The 23,103-nt window shown below is 44.6% G+C and overlaps 1 protein-coding gene across 8 annotated transcripts in view; it reads left to right on the top strand.

The window, feature by feature from the left end:
• MORC2 (MORC family CW-type zinc finger 2) overlaps positions 1 to 23,103 on the top strand; it is a 45,169-nt gene that overhangs the window by 7,860 nt on the left and 14,206 nt on the right. For all 8 annotated transcript variants that reach the window (XM_005670853.3, XM_021072948.1, XM_021072947.1 and 5 more), the window contains exons 2-11: positions 2,222 to 2,275; positions 6,155 to 6,189; positions 11,668 to 11,736; positions 12,455 to 12,545; positions 15,930 to 16,038; positions 20,088 to 20,247; positions 20,367 to 20,478; positions 20,940 to 21,065; positions 21,611 to 21,690; positions 22,556 to 22,638. In XM_005670853.3, coding sequence (XP_005670910.1) covers positions 2,222 to 2,275; positions 6,155 to 6,189; positions 11,668 to 11,736; positions 12,455 to 12,545; positions 15,930 to 16,038; positions 20,088 to 20,247; positions 20,367 to 20,478; positions 20,940 to 21,065; positions 21,611 to 21,690; positions 22,556 to 22,638 — 919 coding nt within the window. The remainder of the gene's footprint in view (positions 1 to 2,221; positions 2,276 to 6,154; positions 6,190 to 11,667; positions 11,737 to 12,454; positions 12,546 to 15,929; positions 16,039 to 20,087; positions 20,248 to 20,366; positions 20,479 to 20,939; positions 21,066 to 21,610; positions 21,691 to 22,555; positions 22,639 to 23,103) is intronic.

The following is a 23,103-nucleotide window of genomic DNA, read 5'->3' as shown; positions in this document are numbered from 1 at the left end:
ATTGCTGTGGCTGTGGCGTAGGCTGGTGGCTTCAGCTCCAATTGGACCCCTAGCCTGGGAATCTCCCTATGCCACAGGTGCAGCCCTAAAAAGACAAAATACAAAAAAAAAAAAAAAAAAAAAAAAATTGAAGATACTGATGTTTTATGCAGGTTTTTTCCTTGAAAAAAAATTTTTTTTCATGTAAAATAATTGAATTTTAGAAGAATTTGAACTCACTTTTTGGGAGAATTGGAGATAAAATCACTACTTTTTGTAAAAAACAAAAAAAATTTCTACTTTATTGGTGCTGCCTTTGGATCAGCAACAGATATAGTCACTGATCTCATGGGGAAAAGTTCTTCCTAAAATTCCAAGAACTGGTAATTTTAATTAAAAATTAGCGTTTGTAAAAATTTGAAGATTACTTGAGGAAAAACAAGGGTTCTTGGACAGTTCAGTGTGGGGTATTTATTTCATAAACAGGCATTTTATAGTTTGTTTTAATATAGTAAGTGCTTAGAGATCCTAGAAACTGGTTATTTAATATTGGTGTATTTCATTCTAAATTTTTAGAAATTTTCACTTTATGCGTTGGCTGAAGCTTAGTATACCAAAAAAATCAGTTGGAGTAGTTTGGTTATTTTTTAAAAATTCATGATGATAATATGTTATGTGAGCTAATGCTTTTATATTTTCTTTGATCAAAAGTCATAGTTTCTAGGTGGTTCTAGGTAGACTCATCTACTCTTCTAATGAGGTAGAATAGGAATTATAGTAGGAGTTAGATAGGAATTAGATAGGGGTTAGAATTAGATAGGATTTAGATAGGAATTAGAATTATTATGGGAGGAGTTCCCGTCGTGGCTCAGTGGTTAACGAATCTGACTAGGAACCATGAGGTTGCAGGTTCCATCCCTGGCCTTGCTCAGTGGGTTAAGGATCCGGTGTTGCTGTGAGCTGTGGTGTAAGTTGCAGACATGGCTCGGATCCCGCGTTGCTATGGCTGTGGTGTAGGCCGGCGGCTACAGCTCTGATTGGACCCCTTGCCTGGGAACCTCCATATGCCACGGGTGCAGCCCTAGAAAAGGCAAAAAGACAAAAAAAAAAAAAAAAAAAAAAAAAAAATATATATATATATATATATATATATATAAATAAAAGAATTATTATGGGAAATAACACAAATTAAAGAGGATGTAAATAGAGGAAGAATTGTAAGGAGACATGCATAAATAAAATCTTTATTGTGTTCTGAATAACATGATAAATGTGAATTTAATCCCACCTGAATTTTGAGCAGCCTCCTCGAGGAGGAGAAGACAATTGGCTACCCTCCTTGAAGGGTGGCTAACTTTAACAAGGGCCCTAGGAGACCATACAAAGCCCTGTCCTCTTAGGAGGAATTGTTTGGGAGAGTCTTGGATTGCTTTCTTTTCTTTTTCTTTTTTGATTTAAATTTAATTTTTTTCTAATGACTGTACCTGTGGCATATGGAAGTTCCTGGGCCAGGGATGGAGTCTGAGCCATAGTTATGACCTGCACCACAGCTGGGCCATTATGGATCCTTAACTCACTGCACCAGGTCAGGGACCGAACCTGCAACTTGGCAGTGACCTGAGAGCTGCTGCAGCTGGATTCTTAAACTTCTGTGCCACAGCAGGAATTCCTTTGGATTCCTTTCTTTAATGTAGAGAAAGTTCTGTTTTTAGCCAAAATCAGGCAACATCAAGAAATGGATTATTACTTCCTTTCTCTCTACTTTCAAATGGAGTATATTTGCTTATAAATTGTGCAAAACTGAATTGATGTTCATTAGTAAGTCACACAAAGGTATTGGGAAAGCAAAATGCTAACAGTTTGTCCATTGAGCATGCTTAGAGATATGTAGAAACTGACAGTTTGTTAAAACAGTGAAAAATAAATATAGGCATTTATCTAGAGTATGAAGAGTGAAAACATTTCTTTTTCAGTAGTACACATAGGAAACTTTTAGTGCTTCATATGGGTTTTTCTACTCAAAATAGTTAAACATTTCTGAGTAGATATTGGGACTTGACAGATTAACACTCAAGGAAGACTAGTGAGCTCTGGAAAGACTTGAATTGTGGAGTTTAAACGTCAGTAGTGTTAATTAATGATGCAAATAGCAATTTTAGTTTTTTCCTGAAAACTTTAAAATATTTTTATAACTTTGACTCCCGTAATTTTTTTGCTGATTTCTCAATATTTGTCGTTTCAGAACCACTCATGAATTCTTGTTTGGTGCTCTTGCTGAACTGGTTGATAATGCCAGGTATGTGCTTGAAAACTTTTTGGGTCTTTGTGACCTTTGCTTTCTGAGGACTTGGGGGGAAGGCATTTCTGTTGCAAATGCAACTCACTCTTAAGAGGCCTTTTACTCTCAAAGTATTAATAGCACATTAGTTGACACTTTATTCATTCATTGCTGTGGCCCAGTCTAAAAACAGTGAACTTATAACCTTCCTGTGTGTATTAGAGCAAGATAATAGTAGTGAAACACAGGGAATTAAGATAAAAAATTAGGAATCTAATTAATGGGATAGAGAAGCTCTGTTTTAATTTGTGCTCCCCAGGTAGTATACCATCTAATGTCTTTAAGATTATGCCACATTTCTGAATCTGCAAGTTCTGCATCTGTGGATTCGGTAAACCATGGATCAAAAATATTCAGAGTTCCAAAAAGCAAAACTTGAATTTGCTGTATGCTGGCAACTATCTAGATAGCAGTCACACTGTATTTGGTGTTTTAAGTAGCTTAGAAATGATTTTAAGTAAGTGGGAGGATGAACATAGGTTATATGCAAATACTATTTTATATAGAAGAGCATCTTCAGATTTTGATACCCCAGGAAGTCCTGGAACCAGTCCCCTGCAGATGGATACTGAGGAGTAATACTGTTTTATTGTTCGATGACTCTAGTTGATCAAAGCATCTATAGTTAGCAACTATGCTTGGAAGAAATCATTCTTTAGCAATGAGGTTTTTTGTTTTTTTTTCTTTTTCTTTTTTGTTTTTTGGGTTCGCACCTGTGGCATATGGAGATTCCCAGGTTAGGGGTACAACTGCCAGCCTGTGCTATGGCAATGAAGGATCTGAGCTGCGCCTGTGACCTACACCACAGCTCACAGCAATGCCAGATCCTTAACCCACTGAACGAGGCCAGGAATTGGACCTGAAACCTCATGGTTTCTAGTCGGGTTTGTTTCCACGGTGCCACGATGGGAACTCCATTTTTTACATTTTTCTTAAAAGATAAATTTTGTTGGAGTATGCTTAACTTAGAAAGTTGTGTTAGTTTCAGGTGTACAGCAAAGTAAATCAGTTATACGTAAACATATTATTTTTCAGATTCTTTTCCCATATAGGTTACTACACAGTGTTGAGTAGACTACCCTATGCTATACAGTAGGTCCTTGTTACCTATTTATATACATGTGTGTATATGTCAATCCCAATCCCCAGTTTATCCTTCCCGCCACACATTTGCCTCAGACTTAAAAAAACTTTTATTTTTATTCGAGTATAGTTGATTCACAGTGTTGTGTCAATTTCTGTTGTACAGCATATGACCCAGTCATATATGTGTGTGTGTGTGTGTGTGTGTGTACACACACGCTCTTTTTCTTTCCTTTTTTTGTGTGTGTGTTTTTAGGGCTGCACCCAGGGCATATGGAGGTTTCCAGGCTAGGGGTTGAATCAGAGCCGTAGCTGCTGACCCACACCACAGCCACAGCAATGCCAGATCCGAGCCACATCTGTGACCTACAACACACCTCACAGCAGCGCCGGATCCTTAACCCACTGAGCGAGGCCAGGACTTGAACCTGTGCCCTCATGGATACTAGTGAGGTTTGTTAACCACTCAACCATGACGGGAACTCCACACATTCTTTTTCTTATATTATTTTCCATCATCTCTATTCCAAGAGATTGGATATAGTTCCCTGGGCTGTACAGTACAACACAGAGGTGGGTTCTTAGTGATAGAAGACTATAAATTTTATTGTGCAAGATTAGAAAGAAGTTTGGTTTGGTTCAAAGATAAATAAGCAAAGTTCAAATCAAGATTCTGTTTGTAATTATATCAAGAAAATACTGCCCCAGTTTTATTTCTGAATGCAAGCATAAAATTCAGACATGGCGTTTATTGATAAATGTTGATGACTAATGAAGAGGATAAGAGTTGACATAAGTACTTTCTAAACAGATTGACAGTTAATAAGGTTGCTGATACTCATGTCTGCCAATGTCTGTGCTATAAACCTATATTGTTAACTACTTTTATTGTTATTCACTGGACTGCTCATGGAAGTGTGCTAGTTAACAAGTTGTTTAACCAGAAAACTCACATTTTCAATATTTTCAGTTGTTTCAGTCCTGTTTGACTCATAAATTTTTATTTTTATTTTATTTTTTGTCTTTTTGCTTTTTCTAGGACCGCTCCCGCAGCATATGGAGGTTCCCAGGCTAGGGGTCGAATTGGAGCTGCTGCTGCCAGCCTATGCCAGAGCCACAGCAACACTGGATCTGAGCCGCGTCTGCAACCTACACCACAGCTCACGACAACCCCGGATCCCCAACTCACTGAGCAAGGCCAGGGATCGAACCCGCAATATCACGGTTCCTAGTCAGATTAATTAATCACTGAGCCACGACAGGAACTCTGACTCATAAATTTTTATATTTAATTTGAAAATGTAGCTTAATGGAACTGTGAATTTGCCACCTGTTAGTTTAGTGAGACTGTAGTATGTTTGGGCAGACTGCTTTTTTTGTATATCATACGGTGAACTGGAGATTGCCTAGGATTGTATGTTCCTGCTCATGCATTCATTTTCCCAGTCTCTCTCATTTTTGGAAATGTTTTTACGTCTTTGGGAATAGGTACCTGTAGAGCTGTTTGGATTTGAGTGGACTTTTTTTGTATTAAAACTGATGAAACATGGTGCCTCATTTTCCTTGCCTACAGTTGGCATAATTGGTCTAGACTACTTTCAAGCCTTTTTGTGGAAGACTTTGTTGATAACTAAACTTTCACTTTAGCTGATGATTGGAGCCTAATGGGGTGCCCCAACTTCTTGTCAAATTTAGAAAGGATAAGATTATGGGCTTGTGAATCAGTCTTGCTGACTGTAATATGTATACCACAAGACCTGATTTTTCTTAGGCTTTGTGGCAGATTATTGTTTTCCTTTTTTCTCAAATCTTGGTGTGAAGGAAAAATGGAAAAGTTATTAGAATTTTTTTTTTTTTTTGTCTTTTTAGGGCTGTACCTGCAGCATATCGAAGTCACCAGGCTAGGGGTTGAAGGAGCTACAACTGTAGGCCACAGCCAAAGCCACAGCAGTAAGGTCCGAGCTGCATCTGTGACCTACATGGCAGCTGTGACAACATTAGATCCTTAACCCACTGAGCGAGGACAGGGGTTAAACTTGCATCCTTATGGATACTAGTTGGGTTTTTAGTTGGGTTCTTAACCTGCTGAGCCACAACAGGAACTCCAGAACATTTTTTTTTTTTTTTTTTTTTGTCTTTTTGCTATTTCTTGGGCCGCTCCCGCGGCATATGGAGGTTCCCGGGCTAGGGGTCCAATCGGAGCTGTAGCCACCAGCCTACGCCAGAGCCACAGCAACGCGGGATCCGAGCCGCGTCTGAACCTACACCACAGCTCACGACAACGCCGGATCATTAACCCACTGAGCAAGGGCAGGAACCGAACCCGCAACCTCATGGTTCCTAGTCGGATTCGTTAACCACTGCGCCACGACGGGAACTCCCAGAACATTTTTTTATAATTGGAACCAAATGAGTGATTTGAGTCATTTCTTACTGTGTAAAAGAAATGTTCTTATTTATTCTGATGTTTTCACTATGAAGTTTTTACTTTAAAAAATAAAAAGTCCAAGTCATATGTGTCATGTGATTATTTTAAATAATTTGGAGCTTCAGAAGTGTTTCACAGACATATAAGGAAAATTGTGTTACCAAGTGTAAAAGTATGTCTTTAATGTATGTAGAATTTATGACTTCCTGAAAATAGATTCAAAATAGTATGTATCCCACTCAAAATACTGTGCATCTTGATGGTTTGTATTTCATATTCTTATTTGAATCTTGTTTTTTGTTTTTTTTTCTCTTTCAACTTTTCAGAGATGCTGATGCCACCAGAATAGATATTTATGCAGGTAAGATAGACATCAGTTCTTTCTTCTAACGCCCAGTTCTTGAAAGCTTTTATTGCTGTGCCTAAAAAGAAATGAGTGGGAAATGACTTGTTTCTAGAGCCTAGGTAGACAGCTTGATACTCCAGGTCTTAGGCAGAAACAAGGCAGCCTTGGTGAGCATGTAATAGAGATCAGGAATATTGAGTAGGAGTTTCCTGTGACAAAAAAAAAAAAAGAATATTGGTGTAGAGAAACTAACACAGGGTGCCCAGATTTGTAGATCTATTTAAATAAAGGTACTAAGAGATTCATGGGGATGATGGAGTAGGGTAATGGGGAGTAAAATGACCAAATACTGCTGATTTTTCCATATTGGGAGAGCACGTGACCAGGTTTGTGGTCCATGCAGCCAAAGAGAGATCTTGCTGAAGGCCGTCTTCTCCCTCTGCAACCTTGGTGGGGACCAGTCCCAACTTAGAGAGTTGTTGGCATCAGTTGTAGAATACTGTTTGGTAACTCAGGTGGCACTGAGGTTTGCAGAGGAGATGTTCTCAGGCCTAGGAGTCAGGTAGGTAGGAAGGAGGGCTGCTTTGATTAGAATTTAAAGATACTGACAGAATCTACTCTTTTGCTTATGTGAAACTGGCTCTGCTCTTTGGCGGTAAGAGCCTCTTTTTTTTTCCCCTGGAGTGGCTACAACAGTGGAAGAAATCTTGGTCATTATCATTGCCCCTCCCTTTTTATAAATAGCTTGCTTTTTAACTGTTCGATGTTTGTACCAGCACATTTTTGGTCATTTGAATGCTAAAAACTTGAAAGTGAAATAGAAGAAGACAGCTTTTAAACCCAGTTTGGCTAGGATTGTCTAGCTTTTGTGAAAACTAGAGTGTCTTTTTTTTTTTTTTTTTTGTCTTTTTTGCCATTTCTTGGGCCACTCTCGCGGCACATGGAGGTTCCCAGGCTAGGGGTCTAATCAGAGCTGTAGCCACCAGCCTACGCCAGAGCCACAGCAACGCGGGATCCGAGCCGCGTCTGAAACCTACACCACAGCTCACGACAACGCCGGATCGTTAACCCACTGAGCAAGGGCAGGGACCGAACCCGCAACCTCATGGTTCCTAGTTGGATTCGTTAACCACTGTGCCACGATGGGAACTCCAAAACTTGAGTGTCTTTATGGGAGTATACAGTTATCATATAACCCCTCTTCTTCACGGACCAGTTTGTTGAATGGGAATATGCATATAATAAGTAATTCTTAGAATCTCCAATGTCATATAATTATAAAGAATCTCCCCAGATATGAGTTTCTTAGGCTGATAGACTTTGGAGCAAAGAAAATACAACAGCTAAAAGTCAACTATACTGCTTAAATTCTGAAAGCCTTCTGTTCAGAAGGCTCTGCCAAAGTGGTGAAAATGAGACTATTTTTAGAAGAAAGTAGCAGGAAAAGGGAGCATAGCAGAAGAATGTTAGAAGAGGGTTACTAAACCCTCAGGACAGATGAAGGCATCATTCCCAAGCCACGATATGTGTCTTACATACCAGTGTGCTTTAGTGAGTAGTAGTAACAGCTACCTCTGAAAGAAAAGGCGGCTGTTTTATCATTGCACAGATGGCAGAGAATGGGCCTCTGCTCCAAGTGGTGTTGAAGGGGCAAAGCAGCAGAGCCAAGTTTATTTGGAAGAAGCTTTTCAAAAGAGATCATCTCTGCTTTTTTTTTTTTTTACCACCCTTAGTGGGCGAATTCAGCAAGGAAATTTAGTGATTTACACTTAGAATGCAGCAGAACAAACAGTTGGATTTTAGTTTAAAAGAGAAAGGCCCAGTGTGTGTTTATTCTGTGCTCACTGTTACTGCTATTGTGCTTTGGGTGGAGTCCAAAAAGGATGTGACGGAGTCTTTGCTAAATTCTCATTAGAGGACTAGTTGCTAATTGGAGAAACAGTTAATACTCTACAGATGATTAGAGAACAATAACTGGATCTTGAGGGAACTGTCAAGGTAGTTAAGGATTAAATGGTGTAATGGAAGCGCTGAGTACTATGGCATGGTGGGAAAGACTTGATTTATTCCAAGTACCTTGAGATTGGAAATCCTGACTGAGGTGTATCTAACTTCACACTTTCCTACCTCAGTGCCTTGTTAACACATTAAACAGTAGGAATGAAAGTAATCTCATTATACAAGTAGAATAATAGAATTAGTAGTATACTATAAAGTTTTTGTTGTTAATATATAGGGGAGAGTATTTTCCTGTTTTTCATTCTGAAGCTAGATTGATATGAACTAGGAAATCTCCCTAAACATCAGGCGTAGTTTGAACTCATATTTTAATTTAAAGAAGGGTGAGAAAGGAACCAGACTCCCTTACCCAAAGCATTCCTATTAGATAGAGCCGTAATGTGCCTGTCTGAAGTAGACTGTGTTTTATTGACTTTCTGGACTTCCTTGGATAGAGACTGCCATTCCTCAACATAAAAGATCCCTTTTATGTTGCCAGGTCAGTGGTTAGTAAAGGGAAAATTAGTTGGAGCAAATGTAAATGAGATGAATACTGCTCAAACAGATTGCAAAATATGATGAAGAAGTTGGGTGTCATCCTATACAGCCTCTGCTAAGGACATCATTTTATCACCTCTGACTTTTATAGTTCCATTTCACATCTTTTCTCCAACTTCTTTTTTCCTTTTCTCCAGTGGGAGTGGAGGAGGAATGTCAGGCTAATTTGGAGAAGCCAGACTCGGTCATGTTGTGGGAAGCTTATATGTGCAGCCTTCCACACTGGTTCCATAATGGTATATATAACCAGGGTCCGCACAACTGCAAAGAATGCAGTTTGGCTTTGCCCTCCCTGTCTTGCTTCTAATGTATGTTGGAGGAGGGTGGGTAGCAGACAAACTCCAGCTGTTTAGATTCCCCTCTGTCCAGAACTACCCCCATCTTCATAAAAATTCTTTATTGGATGTTTCACATATCACTCAATTGACTGATTAAAGTGAATGGAAGGTGTTAGAATTTGTCTCTAACTGGTGGAATGTCTGCGGAGATAGTTTTGAGCAGGGAAGCTTTCTGGTTCTTACTGGCTCTAGCTCTCCTCAAAGAGTGGTCCACTGGTGGACCGTGTTGGCATCACCTGGGAGCTTGCTAGGAATGCAAATTCTCAAGTACCACCTCAGACCCAGACTGTTAGGCTCTCCAGGGTAGAGCCCAGAATCTGTATTTTAACAAGCTCCTAAGATGATTCTTCTGCACACTGCTTTTGCTCTAGCTGACACGCTTCTCAGCTTCCTGCTTACACCCTCCTGCTTACCAGATCTGCTACAGAGAGTGGCATCAACTAGACTGTAAGCTCCATGAAGGCAGTGGTCACATCTGCATTGTTCATGGCTCCTATCTTCATCACAGATCCAGGCATATTGAATAAATGAGTGCTTGGGATAAACATTGTAGCCCAGTGAAGATGCCATTCTGCCTGTTTACAAAGCTGAAGAAAGTTAACAAAATTTCTGCTGTGTCTGCTAGTCTGTCTTGGCCTTGGTGTGGTGCTGCACATTGATCGTGAACCTAGACACTACTAGCTGCTTATAGGCAGTAATGTCTGTAGCCAGGAGGATCCATAGGTGCATCTCTTACCTGTGTAAACTGTGTGAAAAAGCTTTGAAATGGAGTCTTTGAGCAAGAAAGGGATCTCAGACCCACCATTAAGTGATGATTGTGTGTTAAAAAGCCTGTGAATCTGGTTCTAACAAACACCAGGGCCTGAAAGTAACTTCCTAAGGTAGTGTTTAAGAAATGCCAGTAATCCTTAGGAGGCCTTTCTGATGCATTTGGCTTGAAGCAATTTTTGATCCCCAAACAGTCTTCATGTACATTTTTATGACTAAAGTGTACAGCAAATGGCTCTTTGCTAGATTTTAGAAGACTTCCTTTACCAAACTCTGTTCTTGAATCAATTTGAAACTCCATATGACGTTGCTTCCTCCAGAAGGAAATTTCGAAAACTTTTTGCACCTTTTTTGCACTTGCCTCTGCTTACTAGATCTCACTTGAATTTTCCAGATTCTGATAAAAGGCACTGCCACAAGGGAAAGTTTTCTTATCTACCAATAGTACTTAAAGGAAGGTCCTTGTCCTCAAACTTTCAAGAAGCACTTGTTATTAATGTTTCAGCAAAATTCAGCTTCTTGAACAAGTGATACTTGAAAATTTTATGGCTTGTAGTACTTCTGAAATAGCATTTTAAATTACATTAACTAGTCCATTTAACAGAAGGCCATTGTAACTTACTTGAATCTGTAGCCTGAGGGGAGGACAGAGAGCATTTTAAACTGAAATTCCTCAGTTTAGGTAGTTATATAAAGGTGGTGAACTGTAGCTTGGGGGAAACAAAAAAGTCCTCAATTAGAAACTAGACTCCACAGCAGCCTTGGACTTGTCCCTTTGGCACCTTAAACTGACCTTCTGCCTCTTGTAGAATTGCTCTCCTGATTCCAGGGCCTGTGCTGTTCCTCCTCTGTCCACTTAGTCCTTGTCATCGGGGTCAAAAGTCACCTTGGAAGCTCATATGGCCCCCTTCCCTATTTGGAAATCTCTCCTCCGGTGTTTGTGATAAGCTTGGACCCAGACTACTCTGAGCAACCACTTGCTACTATAGAAGACAGCTGCTGAAGAAGAAGAGGTTCCTTTAGTCTCTGGAATGGCAGCCTTACTCTGTTGTTTCCTTCTTGTCGATCAGGAACCCCTGCCACAGCTGCTCTGGATCTTAGTGTCCAAGGACTGTTTCTCCTTCCACTCAAGCAGGTCCAGTTGGAAAGCAGGCAGCTCTTGCTATACTGTGTGCTGCACTCTGTGCCGTCTCACTCTTGGGACAAGGAGCTGTACTAAGGACCCATAGTAAGGAGGGGGTGTGAAGAGGACTGCTGATGGCCTGGAAGCTATAGTGGGCCTGGGGATAGTCACATACAGACTTAGTAATTCACCTTCTAGGTAGCAGCTGCCCCCCAACCCCATGTCCATAAGCTTGTCTGGCTTGATTACTTTTGTCTGAAGGCCACTTCACACTTAACCCACAAACGAGGTGCCCTGTTGAATTTGAGCAGTGTTGATAAGGTTCAGCACCTAATAGTTGAAGTACTTGAGTGTCCCCAGCAGAAGGGAGGTGGAAGTAACCCAGGTGCAAAGAGGCAGAAGGATGCTTGAGGTGTCTGTGAAATATGCACATATTCAGTGGTCCTGGCTATGGCTAGATGCTGGACTAGGCTTCTCTGCCCTCCTTATAGATTGTCTCAGGCTTTGTCATGAACTAGAATGCATTGGAACACCTTTGATGGAAATGACCACCCTCAAGGGCCCTGATGTTTTACTCACACTAGCTGGGACTGATAGACGGAGAAGGCCTTTCTGGACCAAGCTTCACATTGATTCACCTTCCGATCATACCCAAGTTGCTGCCCTCTGGTGGGTAACTGCCCAGTAATGATAGTTCCTCTTTTACAGAAAGGCGAGAGGACCTTCGAGGAGGATTTATGCTTTGTTTTTTGGATGATGGAGCAGGAATGGATCCAAGTAAGTGATGGGCTGATTGCTTCTTTTGGGGAGGATGTAAACCGTTTTTTACAAAATGCTTGTTGTGTTAACTTGTTTTTCTTTGTGTTGCCTCACGCTTGTGACTAGAAGGGAGAGAGAAGTCTCTTGCACTAATGGATTTGCCAGGTCTTCTCCTAACATGGGAGATAGGATCTGAAAGTCCGTCAGATTACCTGTCTCTCTCTCTCTCTTTTTTTTTTTTGGTCTTTTTAGGGTCGCACCTGCGGCATATGGAAGTTCCCAGGCTAGGGCTTGAAGGAGCTACAGCTGCCAGCCTACACCACAGCCACAGCAACGTAGGATCCAAGCCATAACTGCGAGCTGCACCACAGCTTGTGGCAATGCCAGATCCTCAACCTGCTGAGCGAGGCCAGGGATTGAACCTGCATCGGATATGAGCCACCACGGGAACTCCTTACCTGTCTCTTGATACTGTATTTATCGGCTTGCATAAGGTCCTGGAGCTGGAACTGCAGTGGCCTCCACATCCTTATTACCATGTTCTGGTAACAGAATAAGAACGTAGTGGTGGCGGTTCTGAAGGCCAGTCAGAGGATTCTCATGGCTGTGAATTTTCTTGGACGCAGATTTTTAGTAGACACAGCCCTGCGTGGATTTAATGGGGCTCAGACCTTTGGTTTTGAGAACCTGGAAAGAAAAGCAAACTTTTCACTTTCTCTTGTGCCTGTCACTTCAGGTGATGCTGCCAGCGTGATCCAGTTTGGGAAGTCAGCCAAGCGAACACCTGAGTCCACCCAGATTGGGCAATACGGGAATGGGTTAAAATCGTGAGTGCACTAGAAGCCTGCCGCAGGACTCAAAATCAAGTGATGCTGTGCTCTCCTGCTTCTGTCCAGTGACAACTTTCCTCCTCCTCATTCCTCTGTCATTGTAATTCTGGCACAGAAGGAAAGGCAGCCAGGAGTGGTGGTCTGGGGACTTACCAACCGATGTCTAGCCTAGTTTACATCACAGATTGAAGAGTATGAATGTACAACTTCTTTGAGGTTGGAGAAGCTGTAGGTTTCTCTTGGCACAGTGCTCTGGAACGGCACCTCTACTCCTGTTGAAAATTCTTATTTTTACCCTGTGGTTGAGGATGCAAGTGGTTGTTTTGTGGGCTTGGGATGCATCTGAGATGGTGAGGGGGTTGCTCCATGGAGCAGCAGTGTTCCTGAGTGCCTGCATGTATGTCATGCTTTGTGCCAGGCACTGGGGATCCAGGTTGAGTGAGAGACCTGGACACCCCCTGCCCACCTCCCCCCATCGGAGGAGGTGGTCTCTACTTACATATCCTGCTAGGTCCCATAGCAGGAACCTACCTAAAGTCTTTAAATCCCTTGGGACATCTTTCTCAGCCCTTGGTTCCTACTTGTTTGGTGTTTGGAATGTGTTGTTCTGGTTTTGAGTGAAGCCCCAAGAGAAAGGTTTCTATTTCTGACATGGTCACTTCCAGCTGTACATACCTTTGGATGGAATAAGATTTAGTGGGGTTGGAGTTGTACAAGTGGAATTCTGAGTCACATTTCCAGTCTTGCTCTGGAAATGTGTTGTTTTGTTTGAGAGGGATGGCATTTGGTCTGTCAGCAGCATCAGCTGTTTCTTCCATGCAGCAGGCTTTGGGCAAGTGGGGAGGAACGCCAGCGTGTCCCAAGACATCAGGGACCTGGTCCGGGACCTCTAACTTCTCTCTCTGTAACAGGCACTTACTCATGTTACAGGTACTGTGCTAAAAACCTTACTTGGATGATTTAGTTTAAGCCTCACTGTAGTTGTGTGAGGTGTGGGTGCTGTGGTTCTTATCTTCAAATTGAAGTTTACAGGGGTGAAGTGACTTGTCCACAGGTGTGAAAGTGCCCAAGTGTGGATCTGAGATATGAACCTGGTCTTTCTGACTGCAAGGCCGGAAGTGCTGTCTGTCTCATTTCTGTCAGACAAACTAAAGTTCAAATCTCACATCAGCCACTTTAAGTACTTTTCTGGGCCTCAACTTCCTCCTTTGTAAATTGGGATTATAACAAATAGCGAGTAGGTTAAGAATTAAATGCTGGAGTTCCCGTAGTGGCGCAGTGGTTAACAAATCTGACTAGGAACCATGAGGTTGCAGGTTCGATCCCTGGCCTTGCTTAGTGGGTTAAGGATCTGGCGTTGCCGTGGGCTGTGGTGTAGATCGCAGACGTGGCTTGGATCCCGCATTGCTGTGACTCTGGTGTAGGCCAGTGGCTACAGCTCCGATTAGACCCCTAGCCTGGGAACCTCCATATGCTACAGGAGTGGTCCTAGAAAAGGCCAAAAAAAAAAAAAAAAAAAAGAATTCTATCATTGGTGTGAGTCCTGGCCTGGTTTCTGACTTCTTATTTTATTTCTCCTTTGATCCTTCCATGGCAAATTCCAGGCCTGATTTGGTGGGTCTAGGATAGGGTGTAGGAATCTTTTTTTCCACCTTTATATTCTGCAGGTGATTCTGATGTGGGAGATATAAGTTTCCAACAGCTGAGGTCTCCTAGAGTCAGTGTGATGTAAGAAACCCTGACTTCCCTTCTGGATTGTAGGCCAGCCTCCTCCTTCCTGGTTTTATCAGCTTTGTGGCCTCAGACCAGTCATTCCACTTCTCTGAATATCTGTTTTCCTACTGTAGAAAATGAGCTTCTAATCTCTGAAATAATTCCTTACTGAGCAAGTTTCAGGAGCGAGTGGAATGTGATTCTGAAAGTGCTTAGGAGTCTAGGAAGGAGAGCGTATAGAAGTTGAGAGTGTTGTCATCAGTGTATTTTAATAGAACCACTTTTGTGAAGGACCCATTGAGATGGAGCCATCTATTGTTCAGAGTGTATTCATTTGGAAACTAAGAAATTGAAAGTTTTAGGAGGAAGCGATTTGTGGTAAGAATAGGGCTGAGCCACAGAGAAGCCAGTGAGGTGGCATTTTGGAGTTGTTATTTACCCCCAAGCTCAGGATCTAAGACAGAAGAGGCACAAAATGAGAGGTTTTGCCAAATTAGAGCAAGAGCAAACTTTGACAGAAGGCAAACTAATGTGCCTCCTTCTGCCATCAGAGAGTTTCTGGGAGACAGGAGGAGGACTCTGGGGTTGTCGGGGGGCATGGCCAGCACCTCAGGAACTGGAGGAGGAGCATTGGAACTTGGCACCCTCCAGGACCTCTGGACAGTGTCCTGGAGTTTTCCTGAGCATTTGGGGAAGTGGTCCATGGCATGCATTTGTGTGCTTCGCATGCTGGCCTGGTTTGCATTTGTACCTAGAAGACAGTAATACTGCTTCCTGCTGCCATCACCTCCTGGGGTGTTAGGAGGACTAATGAGGTAATGGCCATAAAGCCAGAAGCTGCTCTGAAGATGGGAACTTAACAGCCCCTTGTTCAAGGGTTGCTCCTCCCATTGGTGCTTCATGCTGTTGCTCAATCCTGGAAGGGCCTGTTCTTGCCTGCTTCTTGGAAGGGTTAATGTGGCCAAACAGAGGAAGGAGCAGTGATTCCATTCAGACTTTTGCCTTGTAGAAGTCAACTTCAACACACATTTCTCAGAAACCAGTTGCATCTTAAAGCAGGGACCTGTGGCATGCTGAGTTGAGATGGCAGAATAGCTCTGAGCCACACGATGGCTGTGATTACAGTGTATGACCAGGCGTAGGTTTCTTGGAACTGTAACCAGGAGTGGTATTTTGTCTGCTTAGCCCAGTGTTTGGCTGAGGCTTAGGGTCATCCTGTTTCTTTGAGGACTGGTGAGCATAGGCAGTGGGCCATACCCTTGATGGTGCTGCCGTTTCCTGGGTGGATGCAAGGGGAGTTTGTGTCAGTGAAGGAAGGACAGGATGAGACTGGGTGTGCTCAAGATGGAAGGTGACGTGTTGAAGGTGTTGCTAGATTGTTATTCATCATGTCCTGGGATGAACCAGCAGGCTGGGGTGAGACTAACCTGGGGCTGATGCTCGGTGGTGAGAGAGCCCTGAATGGTGGGTACATGTGGTCAAGAATGTGGTAAGCAAAGACTGAGGCCAATGGAAGAGCAGGAGGAGGAGGGGAGGAGAGGGAGCAAGGGTTGTGGGACCTGGGAGGCCTTTAGGTCAGTTTTACCACGTTCAGAGGGTGGATTTGCTCCCTTTCCAGATGAGTTTTTGAATCCCTGGGAGAATAACCCATTTCTGCTTCCCTTTCAGGGGCTCAATGCGCATTGGGAAGGATTTTATCCTTTTCACCAAGAAGGAAGACACTATGACCTGCCTCTTCTTGTCTCGAACCTTTCATGAGGAGGAAGGCATTGATGAAGTAGGTCCTATCCTTGTGCTCACTTCCTGGTTGTGCCAGGTCCTTTTCATAGGTCATTTGTATGCTTGGAAAATCCAATAATGGGGTTGCAGGACTGCAGCCATGCTACCTGTTGCAGTATTAGCTGTAGGTTGGAGGAATTGGTTGAGGGGTTAAGGCAGGCATCTTAATGTGAGAGGAGGTAAAATCTCACAGCTTCAGAGAATTGCTGTCCTGGTTGTGAGAGTGAGGCTATCAAGTGGCAGGAGCCAAGGTTGGATTTGTAGCTCTCCTGGATCTGCAGCTTGAATTCAGTCGGGGAGTCGATGGAGGGCTATTCTATCAGGGGGAGTATTGGGGGCTTCCCTGACTTTGGGGGGAGACGCATCTGGTGATAATAATAGGAACAGCACTATCTTTCCCATATGATGGTGATTTTGTGGAACATGCCGGGAGCATGTTTTGCTGTTGGAGTCTGATACCTACAAGGCCTGGGCAGGTAGTAAAGTAGGTGGAAAAACCCATGTAAATTCTTCACCAAGCGGCAGCCCCAACTAACCATTATTATTCTGGAAGGACAGCCTAATGACTCTAGAATATTTTGATTTTGAAACCTTTATTAATTATGTGAGCTAAACACATACGCAACTGATTGATTCTCTTTGGGCCTGGTGGCTCATATCTACAGAGCTGGTCTGGTGAGGTCTGTGCCTCCTCATGGGGGATCAGGGAAGGCCTTGGTCTGCCCAGCCTCAGAGAGGACTCTTAGCTCCTTTCATGTGAGTGAAATGGAGGCCAGAGCTTGCGAGAGAGGTTGAGAGGATCTGCAGGAAGAAATCACAGCTGTCTTGTTAAATGGGTGAAGTGGGGTTAAAGTTTCAATCTAATTCGTCTGCGTTGTTTGGCTGCAATTAAATTGGTACTGGCCTGGAGTTCTCATTGTGGTTCAGCAGGTTAAAAACATGACTAGTATCAGAGGTTGCAGGTTCAATCCCTGGCCTCGCTCAGTGGGTTGAGGATCCAGTGTTGCTGCACGCTATGGCATAGGTTGCAGATGTAGCTCAGATCCAGTTTTTCTATAACTGTAGTGTAGGCTGAAGCTGCAAGCTCTGATTCACCCTAGCTTGGGAACTTCCTATATGCCTCAGGTGTGACTGTAAAAAGAAAAAAGAAAGAAAAGAAAAGTAAACTGGTGCTGGCCTTGTTTAGATGTGCATTCTTAGCAGATCAGTTCATGTTGGGAATGAAAACCTTTCTTTCTGCCGTCTTTACTTGGTAAGCAGGTGGATTTGCTTGCCTTTTTGGTAGAGTGAGAGAAGTGCTCCAGCCAGACGGTCTCCCGGGAAAGGGGGCAGGAAGATTTAGTCCCTGCCTGGGTTTTCAGAAATGTTTCCTGATGGACCTAGGGTAGTGAGAGGAGGGGTGGACATTATTAGAAATGGCCATGAGAGCTGGTGGGGGCTGTGGGGAAGGACTTGGGCACAGGGGCAACCTGATGAGAGGTGGTGTCCTCTGTAGATCAGGAAAGGCAGGTCAGGTCAGGCTTGGGCTCAGGGCTGCGGGGGTGGGGGGGTGGTGGTGAGGGATTTTATTGAAAGCAGCTACTAAAGAGATTAAACAAGGGTGTGGCATTATCAGATTCTCTTTGAAAAAGATCAGTTTGGTTCTTGTGCAGTGGTTGGATTGGAAAGGTTGGGTGGGGGATGTATGCTGTGTGTGGCCTGGCCTGATGTGCAGCTGGGAGTGAGAGGAACAGGAGTGGCCTTCACCTCTTGGGACCACAGGTTTGGTGTTTAGTCAGTGAAGAGGGGAAGGGAGGGGTCTTAGATGACTGAGGTTTTGGGATGGCAGGTGGGGTAAGCAGCCCATCTGGACCTGGGGAGAATGGAAAAGGGGCTAGTTTGGAGGGGAAGTATGTAACTTTGGCCCTGAAAACATAAAGTTAAGGCTGGGTCTGGAGCTGGGGGAAGGCTTGGGGACCTGGGGGTTCTTTGTAGCAAATGGACTCTCCTAAAAGAGCATGTGGGGTGAGAAAGGGTCCTAGGGTTTTGGGTGCCCACATGTAAAGGCTGGCGAGGTGGGGAAGCACCAAAGGAGGTGGCCTGGCCAGAAGGGTGGGAGGTAAACAAGGGGAGCAGTAACAATGAAAGTAAAGAAGTGCCCCCTGGCGGGGTGCTGCCAGATGAAATGCATGCCCACAGGTTGAAGTGGTGCCATTGTCACCTGGAACTGCTATGGAGAACAGGAGGTGTAGCGTGAGGCACACATTTATAGAACACAAATGGAACTCAATTCCCCTGGTGAAAAAGCTAGGTTGAAATTTTTTCCTTACTTGGTGCTAGAAGGTCACTGTTTTGGATTGTACTCTAGTGTGAACCCAGCCAAGATTTCAAAATAAGATCATTTTCTGCTGGATAGGAATGTATCCAAACTAACCCCAGGGCCAAATACTATAGGCACAAAGCTTCTTAGAAACCAGGGAAGTGTCTCAGAATGCTTGGAGCGTTTATCACTCCAGCACCTGTTAAAATAGAGTCTCCTTTTCCTTAGGGTGGGCTGCCTGTTGTGAAACCTCTGAGGTGCCTGGGCTGGTTTGCTCTGCAGAGGGACTCCCAGGCCACGAGTGGGGGAGGGGAGGGGTGCAAGTGGGGCCTCTGAGGAAGTGGCCTTTAAGGTGGGGTTTTTGAAGAATGGGTAGGATTTTTTAAAAGTTTACTTAGACATAAGATTAAATTTCATATATATGGGAGAGGATATTATAATCTGTACAGTTGAGCGAATATAAAGCAAACATCCATGTAGCCACTAGTTGTATTCCTCGCTGCACCTCCGAGGGAACCTCCTTGATGATGACCGTTTCCTTGTTTTTCTTTATATTTGTGTGATTCGTGTATGCGTTCTTGAGTAGTTTAGTTTTGCCTACTTAAGAATTTTATGTAAATGGACTCATGTGTGGGCTTTTTTTTTTTTGTCTTTTTGCCTTTTCTTGAGCCGCTCCCACGGCATATGGAGGTTCCCAGGCTAGGGGTTGAATCAGAACTGTAGCCACCGGCCTACGCCAGAGCCACAGTAACGGGGGATCCGAGCCTCGTCTGCAACCTACACCACAGCTCACGGCAACGCTGGATTCTTAACCCACTGAGCAAGGGCAGGGATCGAACCTGCAACCTCATGGTTCCTAGTTGGATTCGTTAACCACTGCGCCACGACGGGAACTCCGGATTTTATTTTTTAATTTTTAATTTTTTTTTTAATTTATTTTCTTCTCGGGGGTGGGGGTGGGCGCCCACCCGAGGTATGGAGGTTCCCAGGCCAGGGGTCGAATCAGAGCTGAGCTGCTAGCCTGTGCCACAGTCACAGCAACACCAGGTCTGAGCCCATCAGCGACCTACATCACAGTTCACGGCAATGCCAGATCCTTACCCACTGAGCAAAGTCTGATATCAAACCTATGTCCTCACTGATGCTAGTCACATTTATTTCCACTGAGCCACAACAGGAAATCTTGAGGGATTTTTTTTTTTTAAATCTGGCTGCTTTCATGAAATATTGTGAGAGTCATTTGTGTGGATGCTAATGGCTCTTATTTTGTTCATTTTCATCACTGCACAGTGTTGCATTGTAATACCTACACTAATAGTTTAATTTTTCCACTCTGTCATGGGTATTTGTATTCTTACATGTTTGTCGGTAAGTATGTGCAAGTTTCTCCTGGAATATATACTTGGGAGTGGAATAGCTGAGTCATAAGTTATGTTCGTGTGTGTCTTCAGATTCACTAGATAATTGCAAATATATTTTCCTTAGTGGGAGAGTAGAATTATTACCAAATTGGGAAAATGACCAGGGGCATCCCAAGCAGGAAACTGCTCATGCAGAGATTTCCAGGCCAAAACCTAGCATACTTCAGAGGACCTAGCCATCTGAGGTTGACTCTTGGGAAGGGGTGGAAGCCATAGAGCCTCTGGGGCAGTGTGGAGCCACTGTGGGGAGGGACAGGATGGATGCACATTTTGGGGAAGGCTGTTCTGGGGCCTCCTTCAAAGCATCTGCCTGTGCTTCCTCCAAAGGTGATAGTCCCATTGCCTACCTGGAATGCTCGGACCCGGGAACCTGTCACAGACAACGTGGAGAAGTTTGCCATTGAGACAGAACTCATCTACAAGTACTCTCCCTTCCGCAATGAAGAGGAAGTGATGGCTCAGTTCATGAAGATTCCTGGGGACAGCGGTAAGGAGGCTTTTTATCCCGCAGACCTAGAATCTGGGCACTCCAGAGCCATGAATGGTATGGGGATTGGCTGGGGGTACCTGGAAGAACGAAAGCATGATTTTTGTTTGATGTTTTAGGAACGCTGGTCATCATCTTCAACCTCAAACTCATGGATAACGGAGAGCCAGAGCTAGACATAATCTCAAATCCAAGAGATATCCAGATGGCAGAGACCTCCCCGGAGGGCACGTGAGTGTAGCTGGGAGCGGAGAAAAGGGAGGTGACTTGAGGGACAGAGGGGCAAGCTGGTTCCCTGAATTCCTCAGTTGGTGAAGCTGAGAACCCCACTCTTCGTGCCACAAAGCAGAAGGGATGAATGGAAGGATAGCAGGTCCTCAGCTAATCCAGATGGAAAGACTCATGAGCCCTTGCCTCAGCCCCTTAAGTAAACAGAGGAGGAGAGTGAGGCCTGGAGCCAGAGGAGGGATTCTCAGGTCTGGTGGGGCAGCTGTGGGACCAGGTCTGGTGTCTTTACCGGGGACATGAGGAGGTAGGGTATGGTGCCCACACAGAGGAAGCACCCCTCAGGGCAGCAAGGGAAGCCAAGGTGGGAGATGGAAAGGTGGAGGGCCTGCAGAGAGGCGGTCCAACTGGACCCTTGGTTGGGCCAGTGGTGGGGCGGGCCACAGCACCTCTCCCCGCCGCCCCAGGAAGCCAGAGCGCCGCTCCTTCCGTGCCTATGCTGCCGTGCTCTACATTGATCCCCGGATGAGGATCTTCATCCACGGGCACAAGGTCCAGACCAAGAGGCTCTCCTGCTGCTTGTACAAGCCCAGGTAGGCCTTCTGTTTCCCTTGGGCCAAGCAAGGATAGGCCCTGGCTGCTTGTCTCGGGGGCAGAGTTGGAGTGATGACAGATAAGAGTCTCCAACAATGTTGACTGCTTTTGCACCTTTAAGTTGTTTGTGATTTACTATGGACAAACTAGTGGGTCTGCGGGAGGGATGGAGGTGGCTGATGGCTATGGAGGTTGGCTGCTGAGGCTTGTTCAGTTTGCCTCCTGTGAGATGGAGGGTCCCAGCCTGGCACAGTGAGCTGTCTGAGTCTCTCAGCTGCACGGCCAGGGGATCTTTAGACACCACCCAGGAAAGCAGGGGCACTGGCTGGTTGCTGAGGTTGGTTTCTACTGTGGGATCAATAACACACCGGGTGAGTAGTGAAGTTGCTTTTCAGAGGTGGAGCAGGAGGCAAGGGGCAAGTGGATTAGGGATTTGAGTCTTTTTGCTAAAGTAAGCTTGTCTTTGAGTCATCAAGAAGGGCCAGAACAGTTGCTACCATGCCTCCCTGCTGCTCAGGTTACTTCCCCCCACCCCAACCCCCAGGATGTACAAGTACACGTCAAGCCGGTTCAAGACACGTGCAGAGCAGGAGGTGAAGAAAGCTGAGCACGTGGCACGGATTGGTAATAATCCCCCTGGGCAGGAGGGCTTGGCGGGGGTGGGGGTGGGGGGGGTCATCTGGGGAACATCGCTTGTGGCAAAAGCAGGATCCAGGCCAGAGCTCCATCCAGCATGCAGGGGTATAGAAACTTCATATGGAAGTTTGATCCAATTCCCTTGCACCCCTCCCTCTGAGTTCCAGTCCCCTCAGCAGTTTTTCTCCCCAGACTCCTCCAGCCATTTATAGGCTCTTATCTAAAGCAAAGTCTGTCTCTCTGAAGACTCCCACACTGTCCTCTGGCACAAATACTTGTGAAATTGGTTTTCTTGACCCCAGGGCAAGAATCTCAAGGTCTCTCATGCTGACAAATCTTGGCTGCCTGAGGAGAATCTCTGGTTGCCTTAGGCAGTTTTTGATCTGTTCTGATTCATTTGTAAAGTTTGAACAGCCTGTCTGTTTTCCTTGGGGCTTTCCAAGCAGGGTGGCTGCTCTTCCAGCGTGCCCCCCCCCCCCCCTACTGAATACATGTCTTGCTCACTGGGGACTGTTCCCTGGGGTCCAGGAGGGATGACTGAGTTTTGCTCCTTTGAGTTTTTTTTTTTTTTTTTTTGCTTTTTAGGGCCACACCTGTGGCATATGAAGTTTCCTAGGCTAGGGTTCCAGTCGGAGCTATAGCTACCAGCCTACACCACAGCCTCAGCAATGTCAGGTTTGAGCCCCATCTGCGACCTACACCGCAGCTCAGGGCAACACTGGATCCTTAACCCACTGAGTGAGGCCAGGGATCGAACCCATAACCTCATGGTTCCTAGTTGGATTTGTTTCCCCTGCACCACAATGGGAACTCCCCCCTTTGAGTTCTTATCATGGTTTCTTCTGGGTTTCAGCTGAAGAGAAGGCGAGGGAGGCGGAGAGCAAAGCTCGGACGTTGGAAGTGCGCCTGGGTGGAGACCTCACACGGGACTCTAGGGTGAGGCCCCAGACCTGCAGCTCTTCTCTAGCACTGCTGGCCTGTCTTAGCCAGTCATGAACCTCTGGCCTTGAAGCTGAAAAGTAGGATGTGATGATGTTTCCATAATTACTGTTGAACACACCTTGTGGCAGAATTGTAGCTAACCCTTTCAGCACCCCAGCAGCCATATGAGATGGACACTGTTGGTATCCTCAGTTTATAGGAAGAAGTTGAAGAGTGTCACTAGCCACAGGTCACACACACAAGTAGCAAGGGTCAGGGCAGTTTTCCAACCCTTCCTGTATGATACGCACCTGTTGTTTCAGTTTGGGTGTTTTCTCCTTCATGTCAGTGAGTCTGGTCAAGTAAACCACAGCTTTTGAGTTTGTCCCCAGTGAGGGCCCTTTTCTCTGGAAGTCAATTTCCAGCTCTGATTTTGCATCCATGTGACTTAAAGTGAGATATTTTAAATGTATTGCCTGT

This window comes from Sus scrofa, chromosome 14, assembly GCF_000003025.6.
Source record: "Sus scrofa isolate TJ Tabasco breed Duroc chromosome 14, Sscrofa11.1, whole genome shotgun sequence".
Classification (NCBI taxonomy): Eukaryota; Metazoa; Chordata; class Mammalia; order Artiodactyla; family Suidae; genus Sus; species Sus scrofa.
This window is presented reverse-complemented; position numbering and strand designations above follow the sequence as displayed.